The 23,442-nt window shown below is 43.8% G+C and overlaps 1 protein-coding gene across 2 annotated transcripts in view; it reads right to left on the reverse strand.

Annotated features, from left to right (window-relative positions):
- The window catches only part of LOC147434345 (DExH-box ATP-dependent RNA helicase DExH3-like), a 61,552-nt gene extending 44,733 nt beyond the window's left edge, over window positions 1–16,819 (reverse strand). The window contains exons 1-2 of one of the 2 annotated variants that reach the window (XM_086490855.1): window positions 16,481–16,819; window positions 16,012–16,333 (exon numbers count right to left, since the gene is read on the reverse strand). In XM_086490855.1, coding sequence (XP_086346981.1) covers window positions 16,012–16,333; window positions 16,481–16,521 — 363 coding nt within the window. In that variant the 5' untranslated portion in view covers window positions 16,522–16,819. Of the gene's footprint in view, window positions 1–16,011; window positions 16,382–16,480 lie in introns of both variants that reach the window. The other variant, XM_086490854.1, reaches the window with a different exon arrangement.
- Between the last annotated feature and the right edge of the window lie 6,623 nt (window positions 16,820–23,442).

Below are 23,442 nucleotides of genomic sequence, written 5' to 3' on the forward strand. Positions count from 1 at the left end.
TCAATGAGTGAAAAGAGGCACAAGGGGAGGCTAGACAAGCCCTTCTTTCTTCGGTTTCCTGTCACTCTTCAAAAACACGATTAGGAATCGACACGCCCAAGAGAACTCGGGTTACGTGCGACCGCAACAAGCAAAAAAAATTATGTGGTTCTTTCCTTGAGTGATACAGACCACTACCAAAGCTCTAATACCAATGTTAGGTGCAACGGAATGAATGTTTGAACTTTGCTCAAGATGAGTGCTCCGAACTGTGCTCAAGGTTCCTTTTTGTTCTTATGGAAGGAAGAGCCTTTCGTTCCTTTAGTGAGAGAGTGCAATGGACACAAACAAAGTGAATGGACACTGTGAATGGAAGTGCATGAGACTGAGAGATGGAGAAGAGAATACGACACCAGAGACGTTGTAAAACCCTCCTCCGAAGGCCCCACTCTCTATGGCGAGAGTGGTCTACTTATGATTGCACAAATCTCTACAATGCTTGGACTTGCCGACGATGTCGACGACGATGAGGACGACGACGAGACGGGCTGAAATCTGAAAACGCTAATGGCTGAAATCTGGAAACCCTGTATCTGCTGAATTCTGACTCTATGTCGATGACAACGATGCAACGACGACACGCTGAAAACGCAGATGCTGAAATCTGCGTTTTCCGGGCTGAAACTGCAAACTTCGCGGAATCTGACCGTGCGGCGAGGATCTGTTGTGGAAAGGTGAGATCTGCGAGGTTCGGGACTTCTACTGCGGGTGCTAACTGCTGAAAACTGAAAACGCTGAAGTGTCTTGCAGATGCAAAAACACTAGGGCTGAAAATGGTCTTGTTGTGGAGAATCTGCTAACACTGGGGCTTCTGCTTGTTCTGCTTGGTTTGCTGTCGTAGATTTGCAAGAGCAAAAACGCTGGCTCATTTGGTCCAAAAATGCCAGCTTTTTGCTGTGAAGCAAAAACGCTAGGGCATATGGGGGTTCTGCTGAGAAGTTACCTATTGAACGAGTGCTCCTGCTGCCTCTTCTGCCAGAAAGTGCTAGCTCTCGTTTGCTTATATATTATCTTAGCAAAATTGCCCTACCTAGTTCCCAACAAAAGTCACTTAAAAATAATAAGCGAAAAATCTCAAAAATAGGGAAAATAGGTCTATGCAATGTAAAAATGCTCCAGGTGGGTTCTGATGGAAATGTGATGATCATGCTGTGTGCAACCGGAGGATATGCATCTACTCTACGTGTCTGGTCATACACGGTCCGCGAACAGACTCACAAAAGTGCCAGATCACTTCCTATTCTAGACTGACTAGACTGAACTGAACCCTGGTCATGCTGTAGCTTGTCATAGGGTTGGATATGTCACGTGACATTTGGATTGTCATCGACAGATTTAGCAAACAAGCTCACTTTGTTCCAGTGAAGAAGACTGTCAAGCCAGATCATTTAGCGTGACTGTTCATTTCGCAGATTTTCAGATTACATGGCATGCCTGAGACAATAGTCTCTGACAGAGATCCCCGATTCACAGGTTTGTTTTGGAAGGCTATTTGGGAGAACATTGGCACACGGTTGCAGTTCTCGTCATCTTTCCGCCCGTAGACAAATGGGCAATCTGAGATTGCAAATTCAGTCGTATTGGATTTGAAGTTTTACATTTTGGATCAGAAGACTCAATGGGAAAAAAATTTGCCCTAGTGGAATTTGCCTACAATAACACAATCCACTCTTCGACGAGGAAGGCGCCATTTGAGATGATTGAAGTTGCTATAAAGGTTCCATCCTTCCTTAGCACGAAAGATAAGATTTTTGAAGCCGACCAGTATACGAGGGACTTGGACACTGCTTTAGCCAAGGTCTAAGAGGCTTTAGCGAAATCTCAAGAAAGACACAAGAAGGCACAGATCGACACCGACACAATTTGAAATTACAGGAAGAAGATTGGGTGCTCTTACGTTTTGAGAAGGCACGCCTAAGAAAGAAAAAGGGAAAGTAGCGACAAAGCTTAGCATGAGATACAGATAAAAGAAAAGATAAATGATGTCTCCTTTAGAGTGAAGTTGCTCGATACTTGGAGAATTCATAATGCTTTCATGTGAATCTCTTGAAGCCTTTTAAAGCCGATGTGCCCGATGATGGGGAGCCAGATGAGCAACCCGAAGTGGAGGAAAGCGAGGACCCCGATTTCAGTACTGAATCTAGTGCAACGGGCTTACACAAGAGGACAGTTGCTCCGCTCCTTTGTCAACAGATTACCCCGAGTTTGATATAGAGTCACTAATGTCCCTTTGGGTTTCAGGGATACTGTTGGGGTGACAGTATTCTGTTGTATAAATTTATGAACTAGAATTCCCGAAAATGAGAATGATACTGATTGATTTGTACTTGACTTGTTTGAGTGCAGCAACTGAAAGACGAAATGACTGCAGCATTTCGGTCTCACGAATCTCTATAGACATGATTGCAATGAGTAGTTAATCGTGCATCTATGAGGTCCCGATTGGATCTAGATGCGATTACTAAATACGTTGCCGATTAATCATGGTGTCACGTGGCACATCCAACCCTATGTGTCCGTGGACAAGCTACAGCACGACAGGGGTTCAGTCAGTCCAGTCAATCTAGATTAGAAGTGATCTAGCACTTTTGTGAGTCTATTCGTAGACCGTGCATGCCCAGTCACTTAGTGTAGATGCATATCCTCTGGTTGCACACAGCATGATCATAAGCATTCCCCTCAGAATCCATCAGAATCAATCAAGGAAATTTTCCAATGCATTTGGCCTATTTTACCTATTTTTGACATTTTTCACTTATTATTTTTAAGTGACTTTTGTTCGAAAGTAGGTAGGGCAATTTTGCTAAGTTTGTATATAAGCAAACCAAAGCTAGCACTAAATGGCAGAAGAGGCAACAAGAGCCAAGCTCAGCAGGCAACTTCTCAACAAGAACTTGGTAGTCTCCCCTCCAAGCAAAGGACTCAGCACCTTGGCGTTTCCATAAAGGGGGTCATCGCCATCCTCTCAGCCTGGCGTTTTTGCATCAGCACACCATCGCCAGCAAGTCCCAAGCATAGCGTTTTTGCATCAGATCTTCACCATCGGCATATCCTATCCCCTGGTGTTTTTGCATCAGGATACCATCGCCACAGATCCCATCATATAGCGTTTTTGGAGAGCCACATACCTAGAATTTTGATAGTTTTCAGCCACAGCAATGCAGCGTTTTCAGCAATGAAGCACCTGCAAGTTTCAATCCTAAGAGTAGCAGATTCAGCATGGAAGGACCAGCAGTTTTCAGCCCCTAAAAACCTCAGTTTTCAGCCATAAGACCTGCAGATTTTCAGTGTCAAAGTCCTACAGAAACAGCCCCAAAATCAGCGTTTTTGGACTAGCCGCAGATTTCAGCCCATAGCCTAGACTTGCATCAGTCACATGCATTTCCATTGTACCAGTTTGTGCAATCATAAGTAGACCACTCTCGCCGACGAGAGTGGGGCCTTCGGAGGAGGGTTTTACAATGTCTCTGGTGTCATATTCTCCTCTCTCTCTATCTCTCAGTCTCATACACTTGCACGCACAGAGTCCATTCACTTTGTTTGTGATCAAAGCATTCTCTCATTAAGAACGGAAGGCTCTACCTTCCATAAGAACAAAAGGAACCTTGAGCACAGTTCGGAGCACTCATCTTGAGCAAAGCGCAAACATTCATTCCGTTGCACCTAACATTGGTATTAGAGCTTTGGCAGTGTTCTGTATCACTCAAGGAAAGAACCACAAGAATCACAAGGATTTTTTTGCTTGTTGCGGTCGCACGAACCCAAGTTCGCTTGGGCGTGTCGATTCCTAATTGTGTTTTTGAAGAGTGACAAGAATCCCAAGAAAGAAGGGTTTGTGGCCTCCCCTTGTGTATCTTTTCACTCATTGAGAGCGGACCGTGCACTTAGCGGCCGGCCAATCGACGTGAGGTGGGAAAAAGCAACCTTGGTGTGAGCGCAAGGCCGCCAAGGGGTGCGTCCGCGGAAAGGAGAACTCAGGCGAAGAGAAGATCCTTCTCTAACACAGATTGCAAGCGAAAGAAAACCTCAAGAACCTCAAGACTCCAAGAACCCAAGTTCCTCGTGAACTTAAGAACCCACGACTTCAGAATGGTCATCACTCCAAGCGGAATGGATACTTCGCTTGGAGGTGATGAGCATGAGAGAGGCGAAGAAGAATTTTCCCCACCAGGAGGTTTTTCCGACCCTCCCCCTTCCCCATCTGCATCAAGGATTGCACTAACTCCTATAGAGGCTTTGGACCAGATGTTTATGGAAAGGCAGTTATAACGCGAAGCAAGAAAAGCAGAAATGGAACGCAGACATGCAGAAAGAATGGCAGAAATGGAATGCACGCAGAAAGAAGAGCAGAAAGAGAAGCAGAAAGAAAAGAAGCCAAAGCATTCCAAGAACAGAGCGACCAACACAACAAAGAGTTCTGGCGACTCTTTTCTCAAGTTCAGGCACAGATGCAAGAGATTTGGGGAACGGAGACTCTCTCAGTCTCTTCTTCTCCCAACCATGACACACAAGATTTGCATGATTATGCGAAGCATGATGATTTGAATGATGATGATAAGCATGATGATTTGAATGATATTGATAAGCATGATGATTTGGATGATAATGACAAGCATGATGATTTGCATGACCAAGATGTGATTTCTCACAAGCATGATGAGTTGCATGAAGATGATGTGATTGTTCACAAGGATGATGTGTTCGTGGATGCCTTTTCTAGCAAAGCTAACCTCGTTGTAGATTCGTTTTAATCACGAAGAACCGATGTTGGCTTTCGAGTCGAGGTACAAAGAACCCCCACGGGACAATTCAATCATTCAGGAAGATCCGATCTTGGCTCTCGAGCCTAGGTCCAAAGAACCCTCACAGGAAGTATTATGTGTTCGCATGATTGATACGCACGCATTGTTCGAGTGTTTCATTCGTGATCGTTTCTTGTATCTTAGTCAGCGTCTTTATGTGATCCCTTTTCCTAGGCATGACATATTGTACGTTGAGCACGTTTCACTCATGAATGAGCACGGAACCATGCGGATTTTTCATGAAAAACTGAAAAGTATGCATTCAAGGAAGTCACATTCCATGTCTCTTCCTTGGCATGACACATTTGCAAAAAGAGCACTTGAGCACCAAGCATGGGCATTTCCGTTGTGAATTGCCATAGTTGATTGCTCTAGATCATAAGAGAAAGATTCGATCTCATTGTTTGCGTGTGTGTGGTGAACGGTTTGGCATTCCGTCTATCGGTTCATCTACATTGCATACACAGTCTTTGAGGAAGACACGATTTTTTCCACTCACTTTACATGGAATGGGTATGTTCATGTTTTTGTGTTGGAAGTGATTTTAGGAATTTTCAGCCATGGAGATTCTTGAAGAAGAAAGAAGCATGACTCTCAACGAAGTTGAAGCATCGAAGGAGCCACACAAGACTTTGTGTCGCTTTCGGCGTGGCCCAAAGAAGCAAACGTTGCAGACCTTTATGAAGTTCAAGTACCGCACGACCCACACATCAGAGTGGCCCGCGAAGAGTCCCTTCCAGGATTCTGGATGCTATTGGCGATTTCCCTCGACGCCATACAGTTCGGTACCAGTACCTCACTTTGAAAAGGAGGGGATGTCACGTGACACATCCAACCCTATGTGTCCGTGGACAAGCTACAGCACGACAGGGGTTCAGTCAGTCCAGTCAATCTAGATTAGAAGTGATCTAGCACTTTTGTGAGTCTATTCGTAGACCGTGCATGCCCAGTCACTTAGTGTAGATGCATATCCTCTGGTTGCACACAGCACGATCATAAGCATTCCCCTCAGAATCCATCAAGGGAATTTTCCAGTGCATTAGCCTATTTTTGACATTTTTCACTTATTATTTTTAAGTGACTTTTGTTGGAAAGTAGGTAGGGCAATTTTGCTAAGTTTGTATATAAGCAAACCAAAGCTAGCACTAAATGGCAGAAGAGGCAACAGGAGCCAAGCTCAGCAGGCAACTTCTCAACAAGAACTTGGTGGTCTCCCCTCCGAGCAAAGGACTCGGCACCTTGGCATTTCCATCAAGGGGGTCATCGCCATACCTCTCAGCCTGGCGTTTTTGCATCAGCACACCATCGCCAGCAAGTTCCAAGCATAGTGTTTTTGCATCAGATCTTCACCGCCGGCATATCCTATCCCCTAGCGTTTTTGCATCAAGATACCATCGCCACAGACCCCATCAGATAGCGTTTTTGCAGAGCCACATACCTAGCGTTTTGATAGTTTTCAGCCACAGCAATGCAACATTTTCAGCAACGAAGCACCTGCAAGTTTCAGCCCTGAGAGTAGAAAATTCAGCCCGGAAGGACCAGCAGTTTTCAGCCCCTAAAAACCTCAGTTTTCAGCCATAAGACCTGCAGATTTTCAGCGTCAAAAGACCTACAGAAACAGCCCCAAAATCAGCGTTTTTGGACTAGCCGCAGATTTCAGCCCATAGCTTTTGGACAGCAAATACAAGATTGCTGATTTCAACCCTTAGGACCTTGTCGTCATCGCCGATATAGCCTAGACTTGCATCAGTCACATGCATTTCCATTGTACCAGTTTGTGCAATCATAAGTAGACCACTCTCGCCGACGAGAGTGGGGCCTTCGGAGGAGGGTTTTACAACGTCTCTGGTGTCGTATTCTCTTCTCTCTCTCTCTCTCTCTCTCTCTCTCTCTCTCTCTCTCTTGCACGCACAGTGTCCATTCACTTTGTTTGTGATCATAGCATTCTCTCATTAAGAACGGAAGGCTCTACCTTCCATAAGAACAAAAGGAACCTTGAGCACAGTTCGGAGCACTCTTCTTGAGCAAAGCGCAAACATTCATTCCGCTGCACCTAACACATGGTCTGAGATTTGGAATGAATTTGAATGTGATTTGTCATGTGATGTCCTGTGATGTCAAGTGATGTCCTGTGATGCCCGGTGATGTGACTGTTGATTGGTACATGTGCTAGATGTGTTGTGTCTAGTGCGTCAATACTAAAAGTCAGTGTCTACTAAGACAGTTTATGGCCTCTGTCTGTTTTGCAGGAGTAATCGAGGGCGATTACAATTCTTTTAAGAGGAGGGTATGTCACAAACTAGTGACATGGAAACCCTAGAAGTTGTCCCAACTTATGGCCAGTGACGAGAGGACCCCGAGGACATAAGAAAATAAGAGAAATAACGCGAAAGACTGGCTATTGTACAAATATCCGCAATTCATGTTGCTGACGTGGTTGTCGTACGGAATCTCCGCAATTTGCGACGCCAAAAAAACCAAAAAAAAAAAAAAAACGTGACCAGACTGTACGGATTTCCGCCAAGAGCGCTGGCTGCTTTTGGGCTCTCTGCTTTTGAGTAAGAAGCTTTTAAATTATAGATTTTTGGGACTCTGCTCTTGGGCATCCCTTGTATCAATAAATAAGTGGGCATCTGGACGTAGAGTCTAAGAGTGAGCGCTTGCCTACTCTCTTGTACTTCGAACACAGATTAATATAAAAAGAAATATCGAAAGGGGGGCCAGTCTTTGGGGCCAATACCTCTGGGCACGGAACTACAACGGGCCGCGTCTTTGTGAACTGTTTTGCAGTGAATCTCTGTTGTGTCACGGTAGAATCTTGACTTGGGGTGTCCAAGTTTGTTACATAATAAGTGGGCAGCCACTTAATAAAAATAAAGCAAACTAAAGGAGAAGCCCCAAATCTGCTAAAATCAGCCCAACGGCAGCGCGATCTGTCTCCTCTCTCTAGAAGGTGTCGCTAGCTATTCTCTCTCTCTCCTCGCTATTCCAACACACTTGACATGTGCTATTGTTGCGAGAAGTGGCTATTCTTGCCACCCTCCAAAGCCTACAAAAGCAGTCCTAGCGTTCCCTCTTCCCAAATTTGCCAACGCTAGCACAAGGAAACTCTGCCACACGGAAACTGCAAGTGGTCGCGAGAAATCGGCATACAGAGGTCCTTTTTCCGTACTAGAAGCGACTGAAGTTAGTGAATACGCTCTACGAGTAGTTGTCACGTGCACATCTAACCCTATGTGCAAGTGGACAAGCTGTAACTCCTACTTCTAGGGTTTAGGTCAGCCTAGGAAGTGTTTTGGCACTCTTGTGAGCCTGTACGCAGGACGTGCATGTCCAGGAACTTTAGAGTAGTTGCATACCCTCTGATTGCACACTTCATTAGAACCAAGCATATTATCGCGTGTGAGCCCAATTTACCGCAAGTGAACCACCTCTTAATAGTGAGTTGTCAAACTTATTAATAAGTGACTTTTAAGTTTTAAGCCTTATTTTTCAAGATCATGGAGGGAAAGGAATGCTGCTCAACCCAGTTTTTTGGGGCTAAATAGGCAGCCATGAGGGACGCTTGAAAAGTCAAGAAGTAGAAGAAGACGAAGCAGACGAAGAAGTACAAGTAGTACCGCAACACCAGGATCAACAGTACCCTCAGCCTAAGCTAGCGTTTTCACCCTCAGCATTCCAGTGTTTTCAGCCCATCAAGTCAACGTTTTCAGCCCATCAAGTCGGCATTTTCAGCCCATCAGACCAACGTTTTCCGCTTCATCAGAGTTTTCAACATTCAGCCCTTAGCCTCGCAGTACCCAACGTCTACAGCAAGTTCCATCAACATTCCCGCATTAGAATCATTGTCCTCTCTATTGCTAGAGAGGTATTTGCTTTAGATTGCGCAAATGCTGGTGGGGGCCCTTGGAGGGGGTTTTGGGACCCCCTCTGCTCTCTCTCTCTCTCTCTCTCTCTCTCTCTCTCTCTCTCTCTCTCTCTCTCTCTCTCTCTCTCTCTCAACACTCACTCACAATTTCATTCTCTTTCTCGCTCTAGTCTATTGCACAAGTGTCATGAAGTTAAAAGGGGGGCTCTCTCTCCCCTTCAGTAAAAGGAACCTTGAGTACGCACTGAGCACTCATCTTGAGCATTCACCATAAATCACTTCCATTGCACATTATAGTTACTTTTGTGTTTGTGCTTTTTGCAGATACTCCATCGCAGAGAAGGGGCAACGAGGCCGAGGCCTGAGCTTGGGGATTCCGGAAACGAAATCCGAAACTGTCTGTGGAGCTTTACACTCTGAGTACAGACGGGAAAGGAATTGGAATTGAGAGCTTCTCTCTCGGATTTCCTTAACAAGTAGGAAACAACCATCGAGTCTAAGATCTAGAACGGAGGGGTTTTCTCCGGCTCTTTATTGTAAAAAGATTCTCCTAAATAAAGAATCTATTTTTAAGAAGGGGGACCATCCCATCTTCTCGTCTTAATAGTGTGTCGACCCTCTCCCTCGTCTCTTTGGTCAATATTCTATTTATTTTCAACTTGTTGATTATTTGTGTGCGCTCCCATTTGTGACACCATGAGTTCTCTAGAGCATAATACACCTCAATCATGTCTTATTTTGACATGATGTGCAATGGGGATGGTCAACTAGTGTCCATTTATAAATGTCAACATTTAGCTTTAACTTTTCAACGGCTCTTGGATAATATTTCAGGCATAGTCCGAAAACCCCTGGAAGTTCTAAAATACATTTCAAAACTCCATGACTTCTATGCTTTAAGAAAGGGTGTGTATAGTCTCATGGTAGTCACCCAAATGACAGCACAACATTTACAGACTCTAACAATCCTTCACTGAATTATAAGCTAACGTTGAGAACTTGAGGCAAACAATCTATCTCTCAAACCCAAGTATCTCAAATCATTCAATGGGTGTATTATGCAAAGTAAACCTTTCTATCTCTTTATTTCTTCACATGAAAGACTAGCACAAAATTTCAATAAAACACGACTTGAACCGACAAGTAATGGTTCTTCAAAAGTGAGATTCACACCATTTTTTCTTCTTAGCTAATTCATGTAGAAATGCAAAAAACATGTCTTGCACGAAGTCAAAAGGAACTATGTCTTAACGCATCCTTCATATCTAGGAACATGCACTCACACACATGAAATATACAATCCAATAAAGAAAGAAGGCCTTTCTGGTGTTCGAAAATCACTTCCAGGTATTTGAAACTCTCTGTTACCATATACATGTGGTAGTGATGTGTGTGAACACACTAGGACCGCCGGGGCATTTTTTCCCTCTTTAGGAGGTTTTTTCCCCCGTGCATTGTATATACGCCCATCACTCTAGGGCTATCTATCTTTCCATTGCACACTAAGTAACACACTCTCTATTGTGTGCCTTGAGCTTCCTTCGTCTTCTCCAAGCTCTGTGTGTTTCTCTGCAACCCTAATTCCAACAATTGGTATCAGAGCAGGTCACGTCCTCCCGGGCTTAGTCGCAAGCTGCTCCAGCACACGCCTGCTCACTTTCTCCGATTTCAGTGAGCTTTGGCGAGCGTTCGCAGGTCGACAAATATTTTGGGAAAGCTCAAAGAGCTTGGTCTGCTCAGAATTTTGATTTGGGCTCATTTCGGCCTCCGTTTCCACTATGGGCAGTACTGCACAGGCTATTTCGTCATTTTGTGCAGATTTTCTGTCAGTGCCGTTTTCTGCATAACAGGTGCCTTATAGTCTTCTACGGTTTGTGCTATATAGCACAAGTTGTTCCCGCTCCATTTCTCCTATTTTCGGGCAATTTTCACATCAGGTGCAACATTTACCATGGCTGACAACAACAACACAGATGTGTTCAAGATGTTTGCTGCTGAGGACAGGTTGGATGGGGACAACTACCCTATGTGGGCTTATATGATGCAACATGTTCTTGTGTCAAAAGGTGTCTGGAACATTGTGCAGGGCATTGATGTACGTCCTGGTTCTGAAGATGTAGGCGATGTTGAGGATGTTGCAGGTCTTGCTGCAAGGATTGCAGCTGTTAGAGTTGTTTTGCCTACGGCAGAACAAGCTCGTTGGGATGTTAAGGATGCGCAGGCTCATGCATTGATTGCGTTGTCTGTGAAGCGCACCATTATTCCTCACATCCGTTCAGCAAAATCTGCAAAACGGGCTTGGGATATTCTAGCAGGTCTTTATGCAAGCCGCAATGAGGCTAAAATTGCTTTGCTGCGTAAAGAGCTAGAGTCGAAGATTATGCATGAGGAAGATGATATGGACACTTTCCTTGCTAGTGTCAAGGATATCAATGAGCAACTCATTTCTGCAGGTGAAGTCATTTCAGACAGTTCCCTTGTGCAGACTGTTCTTGATGCCTTACCAGATTCCTACCAGACTTTTGCTAGTACTTGGAGACTCATGACCCAAGGAAATCCTGAAGTTGTCAAGTTTGATGCATTATGCACATTGCTGTTGCAAGAGTCACTTTCTAGAAAAAACAGGACTAGGCAGCGTGCAGTTGAACAGGCTTTTATTGCTTCTCAAAGAAAGGGTGGTAACAGTAATGCAGCCACTTCTTATGGTTCTGCTGCGAGTGGCAAAAATTCTGTTCCTAATGCTTCTGCTGGCAGCACTTCGTCTGGCAATTCTGGTGATAAGGGCAAAAAGAAGATGCGTTGCCATTATTGTAAAGCCAATGATCACTTGATCAAGTCGTGTCCTAAGTTGAAGGCCAAAGAGGCTAAGAAGAAAGAGGGTGGTTCCACTGCAAATGCTGGTTCCACTACAAATGCAGCCATTGTTGAGTCTTCTGTGAAAGGAGATTGTGATGCTAATGTTGATGCAGAATGGGCTTTTAGCGTAGAGTGCACTTACAATCCTGCTGTCCATGATGTATGCTTGTCAGTTGCTGCAGATTCACATGTGTGGTATTTTGACAGTTGTGCTACAAAGCACGTTACCTCACATCGTGAATTGTTCACCTCTCTTGAGTCTGTCCCTCATGGGAATTCAGTCACTTGTGCCAATAATGCCTCTTATCCAGTTCAGGGAGTTGGAAAGATTGTGCTCACTGCTGCTAATGGCAGTTCCTTCACACTTGTTGATGCACTTTATGTACCTGGGATCAAGAAGAATCTCTTGTCTGTATCCGCACTTGCTAGACTTGGACTTGTAGTCAAATTTGTGGATGACAGATGTACAGTTCATGATCTCAGTTTTGGTGATGAAATTGTTGCATCTGGGCTTTTGTGCCGTGGGCTGTATAAGCTCACTTTGTATGACAAGTGTGGACAAAATTTTGCAAATGCTGTTGCAGATTCAAGGGCTATTTCAAATGCAAAACTTTGGCATGCACGTTTTGGTCATCTGAATTTTGCTAGTTTGCTGCGTTTGCAGAAATCTGATATGGTTGCTTCTTTGCCGCCTCTTGAAGCACCTATCAAACATGTTTGTGAAGGCTGTATTCTGGGTAAAATGCAGCGTTCTAAGTTTCCAAAGGATGGTTCAGTTAGGGCCACATGCAGGTTGCAGCTTGTGCATAGTGATGTTTGTGGGCCCATGCAAACTCCGTCCTTGGGCAATTACCTGTACTTTGTGACTTTCATTGATGATTACTCCAGGCATGCATGGGTATTTCCGCTTAAAGCGAAGTCCGAAGTTTTTATGTGCTTCAAACAATTTTTGGCTATGGCTGAAAGTGTCTCAAAATGTACTATGGGCACCCTCCGTTCCGATCGAGGGGGGGAGTATATGTCTCATGAATTTAATGCATTTCTGGCTAGTCGTGGGATAAAACACCAATGTACAGTGCCTTATACACCTCAGCAAAATGGTGTTGCTGAGAGGAAAAACAGGTCACTAACGGAAATGGCACGATGTATGGTCAAAAGTCAAGCTTTGCTGCATTCTTTTTGGCTTGAGGCCATCATGTGTGCCACTTATGTACTTAACAGGTGTCCTACGAAAGCTTTGCAGTCTATTACTCCATATGAAGCATGGCATGATAGAAAGCCTTCTATTGAGCACATGCGTGTTTTTGGCTGTTTGGCATATGCTTTGGTGCCACAAGTGCAGCGCAGAAAATTGGATGATAAGGCTGTCAAATGTATTTTTGTTGGTTATAGTGCTGAAAGCAAAGGTTACAGGTTGTATCATCCGCAAACAAAACGTATTCTGGTTTCACGGGATGTAGTGTTTGTGGAAGATTCTGTTCAGCCCTTGCTGTCATGTACTAGAGACAGTAATGTAAACTCACAGGACATTTATGACACTTTGTTGCCTCTTTTCAGTGGTGGAAATACGAATGTACGTTCCAATGAGGCAAATGTACAGCCTATGGGGGTTTCTGAAAATGTTTTAGAACAGCCTATCACTGATGCAGTTGTACATGATGTACTTGATGAGGAAAGGGCTGAAAATGAGCAGGCTAGAGGTATGCCAAAATGGCTGGTGCACACTTTGCGTGACAGTAAATTGGATGCACCTTTATCTAGTCGTACTCGTTCAGGCTCTCGCCATGCATCTTATGCATCAGATTGTTATGCTTTGGCTGTGTCTAGTTTACATGATGTTGAGGAGCCTCTGTCTTTTGATGAAGCACAAAATTCAGAAAATTGGATTGCTGCCATGAAATCAGAATATGATGCACTTATAGAGAATGACACATGGACTTTATGTGATTTGCCTCCTGGCAAAAAGGCCATTGGTACGAAGTGGGTTTACAAGTTGAAACGCAAGCCGGATGGTGAGATCGATCGCCATAAGGCTCGACTTGTTGCAAAGGGTTATGCACAACAAAAAGGCATAGATTATGAAGAGACTTTTGCTCCCACTTGTCGTATGACTACTGTGCGTTTTCTATGTGCATTGGCAGCTCATTTTGGTTGGGATGTACATCAATCAGACATTGTTATTGCTTTCTTGAATGGTGACATATTTGAGGAAGTTTATGTAACGCAGCCTCACGGTTTTGTCATAAAAGGACAAGAGGACAAAGTGTGCAAATGTAAGAAGGCTTTGTATGGGTTGAAGCAATCTCCTCGTGCTTGGTATGAGAAAGCTGACACTCATTTGGTTAAACGAGGCTTTCGTAACAGTCCAACAGAAAGCACATTGTATGTAAAGCGTGAGGATGATGTATTTCTCATTGTGGTTCTTTATGTTGATGATTTGCTGATCACTGGACCAAATGAGAGACATATTGCTGAATTTAAGGCTGATTTGAATGCTACTTTCAAGATGAAAGATTTGGGGCTGTTGCATCATTACTTGGGTATACAGTTTCAGCAGTGTGATGGTGGTATTGCCTTGTGTCAGAAAAGTTACATAGAGACATTGCTATGTAAGTTTGGACTTGAGGATTGCAAACCTATTGCCACTCCCATGGAAACAGGTTTGAAGTTGAGTCTACATGATGCTGGCGATCCTGCTGATGTCACTCTTTACCAAACTGCTGTTGGCTGCCTCATTTATGTACGCAACACGAGGCCAGATATTCAGTTTGCAGTCTCGCAGGTCAGCAGATTTATGCATAGCCCAGGGTCTAAGCATTGGCAGGCTGTCAAGAGGATTTTCCGCTACCTTAGTGGCACTTTACATCTTGGCTTGTTTTATCCCAAGGGGGGATCATTGCCGCCAGACTTACATGCTTTTTCGGACTCAGATTGGGCTGGTTGTTTTGACACGCGAGTGTCCACAAGTGGTTTTTGTTTCATGCTTAGCAGTTCATGTATATCATGGTTGAGCAAGAAGCAACCTACTGTGGCCACTTCGAGTTGTGAGGCTGAGTACAAGGCAGTCTTCACAGCTACGGTTGAGTGTGTATGGCTCAGACGCCTTATGGCTAACTTGGGTGTTGGACAGGACACTGCCAACACTATCTACACTGACAGTCAGAGCGCATTGGCAGTTGCGAGGAACCCAGTTTTTCATGCTCGCACAAAGCACATTGAGGTGCATTACCACTATGTCAGAGAGAGGCTCTCAGCAGGAGAGATCAGCTTGGCTTATGTGCCAACACAGGACAACCTTGCAGATCTTTTCACAAAGGCATTGTCTCGTGAGAAGCTTGAAGCTTTCCGCAAAGCTTTGGGCTTACTCCCCTTTGTGGACTGATCCTGTCCTCAGGGCATGGCACTTCCCTTTACTCATGTGCCAGCTCTCGTTCACCGAGGAACCCAGTTTTTCATGCTCGCACAAAGCACATTGAGGTGCATTACCACTATGTCAGGGAGAGGCTCTCAGCAGGAGAGATCAGCTTGGCTTATATGCCAACACAGGACAACCTTGCAGATCTTTTCACAAAGGCATTGTCTCGTGAGAAGCTTGAAGCTTTCCGCAAAGCTTTGGGCTTACTCCCCTTTGTGGACTGATCCTGTCCTCAGGGCATGGCACTTCCCTTTACTCATGTGCCAGCTCTCGTTCACCGCATCACTCCAGGGGGGATTTGTTACCATATACATGTGGTAGTGATGTGTGTGAACACACTAGGACCGCCGGGGCATTTTTTCCCTCTTTAGGAGGTTTTTTCCCCCGTGCATTGTATATACGCCCATCACTCTAGGGCTATCTATCTTTCCATTGCACACTAAGTAACACACTCTCTATTGTGTGCCTTGAGCTTCCTTCGTCTTCTCCAAGCTGTGTGTGTTTCTCTGCAACCCTAATTCCAACACTCTCGTCCAATACAAGAAACACAAAAAGAACAACTGAAGTATATAGAATTCTAGGAGGCGGCCATTGCTTTGAAACTTGATAGGCAGTACAATGCAGATACAAATTTAAAGGTGTGCATTCACACAGATCTCAAATCTGCAAGCACATCCCAAAACCAAATTTGGAAACAACTCACTTTGGACACTAGTAGACCTACTAGAATAAGGAATGCAACCGAAAATTGATTAAAAGTAGCATCTTGATCAAGTTGAAATGGTGCAAAGCTTGTATTGCAGTCAAAAATATCCCATTAGAAAAATAAAAATAAAGTATTGCCATTCAGCTTCATGTTCATGACATTATACTTCCACACAAAACATGATACGTGACTTTGCAACTAAGCCAAGGCAGTAAAGGAAAATATAAATAAACCATTTTCTGAATAAAAAATTTGAAGACTAAAACTGAAACTATGTGTTCATAATACCAAACACTGAAAATAAAAAGAGAAATGAAGAGCTTACTTTCATTCCTTGATCCTCTTCATCAGAACTCTCAACACCAGATTCATCATCTTCTTCTTCAGCAAAAGAGGCTGAATGGCGGAAACGAGCTTCATGATACCAATACAATGCCTTTCTAGGAATAAAATTTCTTTGTCTGTATGACGATTCTAGGTGTGCAGCAGCAGCTCGACCCTTAAACCTTGCTGACCTTGAAAAACCATGGGGCTGGATGTTGGCCCACCCACTTTGAGGGCATGAGCTCAATGACCTGAAGCTACGGAAGATACATACACCTCGCACAGCATGTGATAGACTTCCCCCTCCACGATCACAAAAAGCTCTAAACATTGCACCGAAGTGATGCGTAGAGAGGTCACACATCAGCTACCTGTCGTCGTTTCTCTCTCTCTCTCTCTCTCTCTCTCTCTCTCTCTCTCTCTCTCTCACACACACACGCACGCACGCACGCACGCACGCACGCACTTACTTGGGAGTCAAGCGGAAAATGTCAGCTGCTATGAGCACCATAGCCGGAGCTGCAAGAACAGCTACCTGCCTTTGCAGAAACACTGTGGAAGAGAAAAGCCTTCCCTCGAGCGTGGCGGCGGTCGGCTAGAGGAAACCTATGAAACTCCTCTCTCCGCTTATTTTCTCTCTCTCACAATACTGCATTCACGAGCTATGAAAGCGAGCTATGGAGAGCCGAGAGAAAACTTGCAGAATTATGCTCGAGGTGATGGCACTGGGGGGGCGAGCGAGACGCCCTCCTGGAAGGGCTTCAATTTTTTCAAGTCCCCTAAAATGAAAAGAGACCAGCACCACACACAAATGTCGCGTGAAACTTGAAAGGTTCATCGAAGTTCAAAGTCATGTTGCCTAGTAGACGATGGATGCCTCTAGGGTAAAACCCCCAGTTTTAAAACCTTTAAGCTGGTGCTGGACAATCTTGAACATGCAAGCAGCAAATATAGTTCTGATGAGTGCTACAAATGTCGGACAATGGGCTGAAGTTGGAAAATAAAAAACAATTGTCGTGGTGTTGCATAGAGAAAACACGAAAGGCGTTCGTTGATCTCGAGGCAAAAAAGGCATGTAAAGCGAATTAGAACAACCAAGTGCCAGTTTAAGTTTCGTTACGCACCAGATTTAAACTTAAATCCTGAAAATGGCGTGAACACATGTCAGATGCCTTAACCATTAAGCCCACAGCCGTTGGTGCTAAAACTGGGGTATGGTAAATCTGTAAAGCGGAACCTATTAGGCCATTTACCCTAAGTGCAAGGCTGCCCTCTTTTAACCTCAAAAGAAAATCCATATACACAAGAGAGTGGTCTTGCCTAGTTTGTCCCTGAGTTTAGCAATGAGGCAAGGGAATTGCCAAAAAACAACTAAATCTGGTCATGAAAATCACATGTGAGTGCAAGACCTACCTTTTAAAACCTAAAAATACAAATGCTTACACAATAGCAACATCATCAGGCATTTTTACATAGAAAGAGGGAAGCATTGCAAAATGTAGCGCTAGGATGGTGTTGGCTTATGAGTGCGAGAGAAAAAGGATACATGACAACCGGAAGCCAATGCAAAGGTCCTCAATGGGAAACGAATGGGATGAAATCCCTATGTTGAGTTGTGGATGGGCGGCCAAGACAAGGCTATATGGAGGAGCACCAATAAAATGGAACATCTCCTAGTGCTCTAGAGATTGTTATTACTCAAGTCCTCCACTTTCAAGCGAAATGTCTTCTTCGTGTATGGAATTCTTGCATCCACGCATCTAGGGCATTTTTGTCTTGAATTAAGATGCTTTTGCATGAAAACATAGAATCAAAGTGGTAAGAACTCCTATGCGCTAATAGTCGTAAAAATGGGAGAAGTTTTATCGCAGATCCTCCAAAGTGTTTTTCATTATCTTCTCTAAAACAATTCCTTGAGATATCTAAAGTAACAAAGTTTCACTTCATCTATTTGCATGAGGGTGAGAAGCAAAAGAAAAACGCAATCATTTACATAAAGCAGTATTCTCCAAAAGAACTCTTCTTTTACAAGGATCTCTATCTCATACTATTGACTTTAGCAACCATGGTGTTTAAATATTTGCAAGAAAAATAATTAGCAATATGATTGTGATGGCCAAAGAGGAACATAACTTTCATTGAAAGTGGGTTTGGTCTTTTCTTTTTAAATGCTCATTTGAGTTGGATTGAAATTAATTCAACAAGATACATACAAAACCTGGCATATCCTTTGCACATGGGCATCCATTATATACAAAGAAATCCATTCAATGGGCGCAAAGCCCCCAAATTCATGTTACAAAATGTCCCTTGTTGCGCTATATTTCCATCAAGGAACTATCTTCTTCTTCTCGACAAGCCACTTTCTCCTGCTTGTGGCAGAAGCCATCCGCAAGTTTCCTGCACTAACTCAGCATGTAGCACTCCATTCTTTTTCTAGAAAAGTTTTTCATTCCTAGAAACCCATATGGCTTTCAGGACAACAGATCCAACTATACAAATTTCTATCCTCAAATCATCATTGTCCAAGCGTCTGGAGCCAAGTGTTCGGTCTCGTCTAAAGAAAGGGGTGCCAAGCTTGAAATACACCCATCTCTGCACACTCTTCCACTGAAGCACTTGATCGTAGAACATACCCATACAAGGTGGGATATGGTCTCAATTTGTTGGCAGATTCCATTGCCAAGACCCCTCACTTTGGCCTTATCCCCGATCAGCAAAAAACCAAAAAAATCTTCCAGTAGAAAACTTTGTGCTCATCTTTACGTTCAGTATGCCATATATTCTCCAATACATGGCTCCATTGATCTTGCTCCACTTTTTGGACCAACTTTTTGTTGAGATGCCCAACCCATTGCTCAGAGCAAGCCAGCTTCTCATATACGTTCTTTGTCAAAGGAGAAAGAAATGACTTTCCCCCATGCCACTTCCACTTGATTGTTGTGGAGCAAGGTGGGAAGAAGATGTGGGAAAGGAGGTTCATGAGTATTTCAACAAGGACCTTCTTGGAGGGACAAGCTATTGGCCTCTTTCAATTGTTTTAGAGACTGTCATCCTCCTTCCCGAATGATTGCACAAAGAGGCCAGGGTCCCTTTGTTGTTGATCGTCTTGCAATCTCGATCCAATGGCGATCAAGAACAAAACCTTATAAAATGGGGCCCCAAGGAGATTAGTGCAGAGCAATGTTTTTCTAGTATCTGGTCTCTTCATCCCAGATGAGAGTGGACACGGCTTTACAACATTTGCCAATAAATTTTTTAAGTGAATCCTTCGAGCTCTAACTACACTCTTTAGGGTGGCAAAAGTCTGTTTTTCATATTAAGATTTAACCACTTGCCCCTTTTAGATTTCAGATTTTAATTCGTCACCATTTCCCTATCCATAAGTGACAGCTCTCGTCAAATTCGGCCAAAGTCCGATACAATTTCGCACAAAGGGCCTCACTGTGAATGGAAGGGTCAAGAATGCCCAAACCTCCCTAACTCTTTGGCTTGGCTATGGCCTCCCACTTACCCCATTACCATGGCCTACTTCTAACTAGTATGTTTCTCCATAGTAACTCCTTGATGGGCTTGAGGAATGCCTTCTGATTCCTCTGAGATAATTGGAGGATGAAGAGGCAAAGGTGATATACGGTATCAGGAAGGTGTTGATGAGTCTTTCCCCGCGATGAAACAAAAGGAGGGTGAATTCCCTTCTTTTCATCTTTTGTTTGATCCTATCCTGAAACCAATCGAAAGCTTGTTTGAAGGTCATCCCCTCCCCCATAGGTACTCCCAAGTGTTTGAAAATGTTTCCCCTCTTAACAATCTCTTCGATCCACCCAATATAGTCAAATTTTTCATCCTCAGAGAGGGAGATCAATCTCAACTTCTCAAAACTACATTGGGAACCAGATGCTATTGCAAAAATCTGAACCAGTTCCAATGCATTTCTGGCATTGTTTTGTTCAGCGTGCAGAAATAGTAATGAGTCGATTGCAAACATCTTAATTAGCAGTGCCATTTTGGATTTTCAATCCTTGGATTTGACCCCTTGCTACTGGCTGCTCCAGCAAAGCTATTAGGGGATGGGTGCATGCAACAAACAAAAAGAGGGTCCAAGGGGTAGCCTTGATGAATGGATCGCTTGACATCAAATGAGTTGACCAATCTTGAGTTGAAGAGAAGCTTGGACGAGCTACCTTACCCAAGGGTGAGCACTGATTGGCAAATTTGTGGTCCAAACCCCAAGTGGCTCAATGTTTCTTGCACAAAAGGACCACGTTATTATGTCATAAGCCTTGTCCATATCTAGTTGAATCAATATACATTCTTGCTCAGAGAACCTTGCAAACTCCATTCCAACCATGGCTGCCAGAATGTTGTCATAGATTGATCTTCCCTTAATAAATCCATGAAGATGAGGGAAAATGGCTTCCACCAAGATAAGAGACATTCTTTCGGCTATCATTTTTGCCAAGACCTTGTACACCACAGTCAACATGGTGATAGGTCTCCAGTTTTTAAGCTGAGAACATGCAGTCTGCATAGGGATGGGCTTGATTAGTCCTTTCTTCACACTTGGCTCTAGCTTACCAAAAATGAATGCCTTGTTGATCATGGTTAAAAAGGATGGCCCCAAATCCTTCTAGAATGCTATACAAAATTCATTGGTAATCCCATCCCAGCAATCTGGAATTTTTTCCTTGCCCATCTTATTTAACATGGACCAACATTCTTCTAAGGTAAACGCTCTCTCCAAGTAGCCTGCTCTGCCTTTGTCGACCAAACTTGACATAACTTCAAATAGCGTAGTTTGCGGGTGACGATGAGTCCTCCTTCCTGATAATTTCATTGAGATGGCCAAGCATCATCTGAGCCATTTGGTCCAGTTGGCGATCATCTCACCTTTATTTGTCTAGCAACGAGGTGATAGTGGCTTGTTTTTTTTTCACCTTGATAGACTTGAGCAACGCATTCGTGTTGGCTTCCTCATTCTTAACATGGCTCTCCTTTGCCTACAATCAAAGAGTGTTTATGTCCTCATGTTCCCAAGTCAGGAGGGACTATTTAATCCTCAACCATTCCACATGCTCCTCTTCTGAAGCGCTGCCATGCACTTTCTTTTGATTGATCTCTTCAAAATATGCGGTAAGGGTTGACACTTCATGAGCTATGCTCTTTTTCAAGGTTGGCCCAACCCTCTTAATTGCAGTTTGAAATTTTTTTCCAAGGGTTGGATCTCTATTTTGCAATGTCTTGATTGAGCTCTCTGGATGCACACTAGCACCTTGAAATGGAGGTCCTTAAACAAGTTAGGGCTAGTGATTAGCAGTTTCTTGCTTCCTTGAGGTTGGTAATTTCCTTTGGCCGTAAAATCCAACACTCTAAGAAGGGAAAAGTGATCCGATAAACATTCTTGTACGAGAACTTCCATATGAAGAGATGATGGAACCCAGCCAGCATTGTGCGAGAAGTATAGCGTGTCTAGCTTGGAAGCCAATTGGGTTGACTGAAGACAATGATTAGTGAACCCTACAACATCACTCCAAGGACCAATCTTCCAGGCATCAACAAGCACCCATTTCTCCTCCAAAGTTGACCGTTTTCTAAGGTCACCCCCTGAGAGGATGTTTAAAGGACCGCTTTGGTCTTGCCATGAGCACACCATGTTAAAGTCCCCCACTAAGCAGTACTCCCCCTCAATTTTTTGTTGAAAGAGGTAATTCCAAATAATTCCTCTACCTTTAGAATCATTGGGTGCATACACATTGATTATCGTGATCGTAGTATTGCTTAACTTATTTGATGCACCCAGTACCCTCCTGGACAGGTGCTGATATACAATTTTTGGTTGCAGGTCTCTATGAACTCGTGTCAGATTCCCACTAGATCCATCAATAGCATTACCATAGAAAAATAGGATTTCCCCAAGAGTTTGCTTTCTTGGAGAGGTGACATCAAGGTGGTGTTCTTGGAAATACCAGCAGGACACCCCTCTTCTACTCTTCATCATCTGCCAAAATTGTTCTTATTTCTCCCTTGTCTTTATACCTTTCACATTTGAAGAGATCACTTGGAGATTAGGGTTTGTGAGGAAAGGGGGACAAATTCTTCAACCGCAGCTCCACTCTGGCCCCCAAACTCCCTCGCTTCTCCTGCTGACGTGACTCTTGGCTATCCTGGGTATCATGTCTTATAGCACCTCAAAAACATTGTGAAGGGGGATAGCAGATTCCCCTTTGTCAAGAGGTGAGTGGTGATGACTTTTCTCCTTACCCTTTCTTATGTTAACAAAGTCTGTTCTCCTCCCTCTTGCCATAACTTTTAGTTTTTGATGCTCTTAAGTGTTGAATTTTGTTCTGGAATTGTGATTGGAACATTAGAGGCCATCGTAAGTAGACGAGGTTTTGTTGTCTCAAATTCACTTGTTTGTTCCTTAAGTTGATTTTGAGGGGCTTGAGATGGATTTGTAGTGGTGGGCTCCGCTTGCATAAGGGGCTGGGATGAGTTATCAGTTTTATTGTCTTCTTACTTAGAACAATCCATTTTTTCTCCTTCTGTAGATTGTCCATCTCCCTTCTTCTCTCCCTCTTACGCTCTAGGCTTCAATGGACACTCTCTGAGCAAAGTGGCCAAACTTGTTGCATTCAAAGCATGCCCCAAAGTAAGTCCCAAACTATAGTGGAATTACTCTTAGTCCTACCTTGACATCAATAACCATTTGCTTGGGGGTGGGTTTGGAGAAGTTCCATCCGATGCATACTCTATTGGAACTTCTACCTAGGCCTCTCGTAGTTGTGACAAACAATGGGGTGCCTAGGGAACCCGTCATACCCCTAAGGTTATCCCACAACCAACTTGGAAGGCCTACGAAATTCCACCCATACAAGGTGAATTTCTTGCAAAGACTCCTGCAAATCAAACAAAATGTTCCAGGGTACTACAAAAACCTGAGCTTTGTTGAACATAAGAGGACCCGTACTTAGGACCTTAGCAGTTGTGGAAGATTCCTTGAATACAACTTAGGAAAAACCCTTAGCTAGGTAAATTGCATGGTCAATTGCACTTGCATGGTCAATAATATGTGTGCCTTGCAGCCATTGGAGCAAATCATGTCTATTTGGGATCATTCTACTGAAGCCAAAGATTAAAGTGAGTTTCACTTGCATAGCTAACTATTTCTTCATATCCCTCGTTGAATTTTTTTTTAATGACAGAGTCATCATCCCCCAACAAATGTTGGGGGGTGTGCGCGTATGTCGCACATGTCAATGCAAGGAACTTGCCGATACACCGTGTGCGAGCCACAAATGGCTCCAAGCCACACAACAAGCCTAAACTAGTAAGCTCAAAGATGGTGTTGGTGTGACACTCACCGCTCTACGCTTCCTGTCGTGGAGGATTCCTCGCCGCGAAGAAGAGGGAGAAGCCGCTACGCCGCGCTCAA

The sequence above is a fragment of the Adiantum capillus-veneris genome, chromosome 19 (genome assembly GCF_014529385.1).
Source record: "Adiantum capillus-veneris isolate H3 chromosome 19, ASM1452938v2, whole genome shotgun sequence".
NCBI classification, from domain to species: domain Eukaryota; kingdom Viridiplantae; phylum Streptophyta; class Polypodiopsida; order Polypodiales; family Pteridaceae; genus Adiantum; species Adiantum capillus-veneris.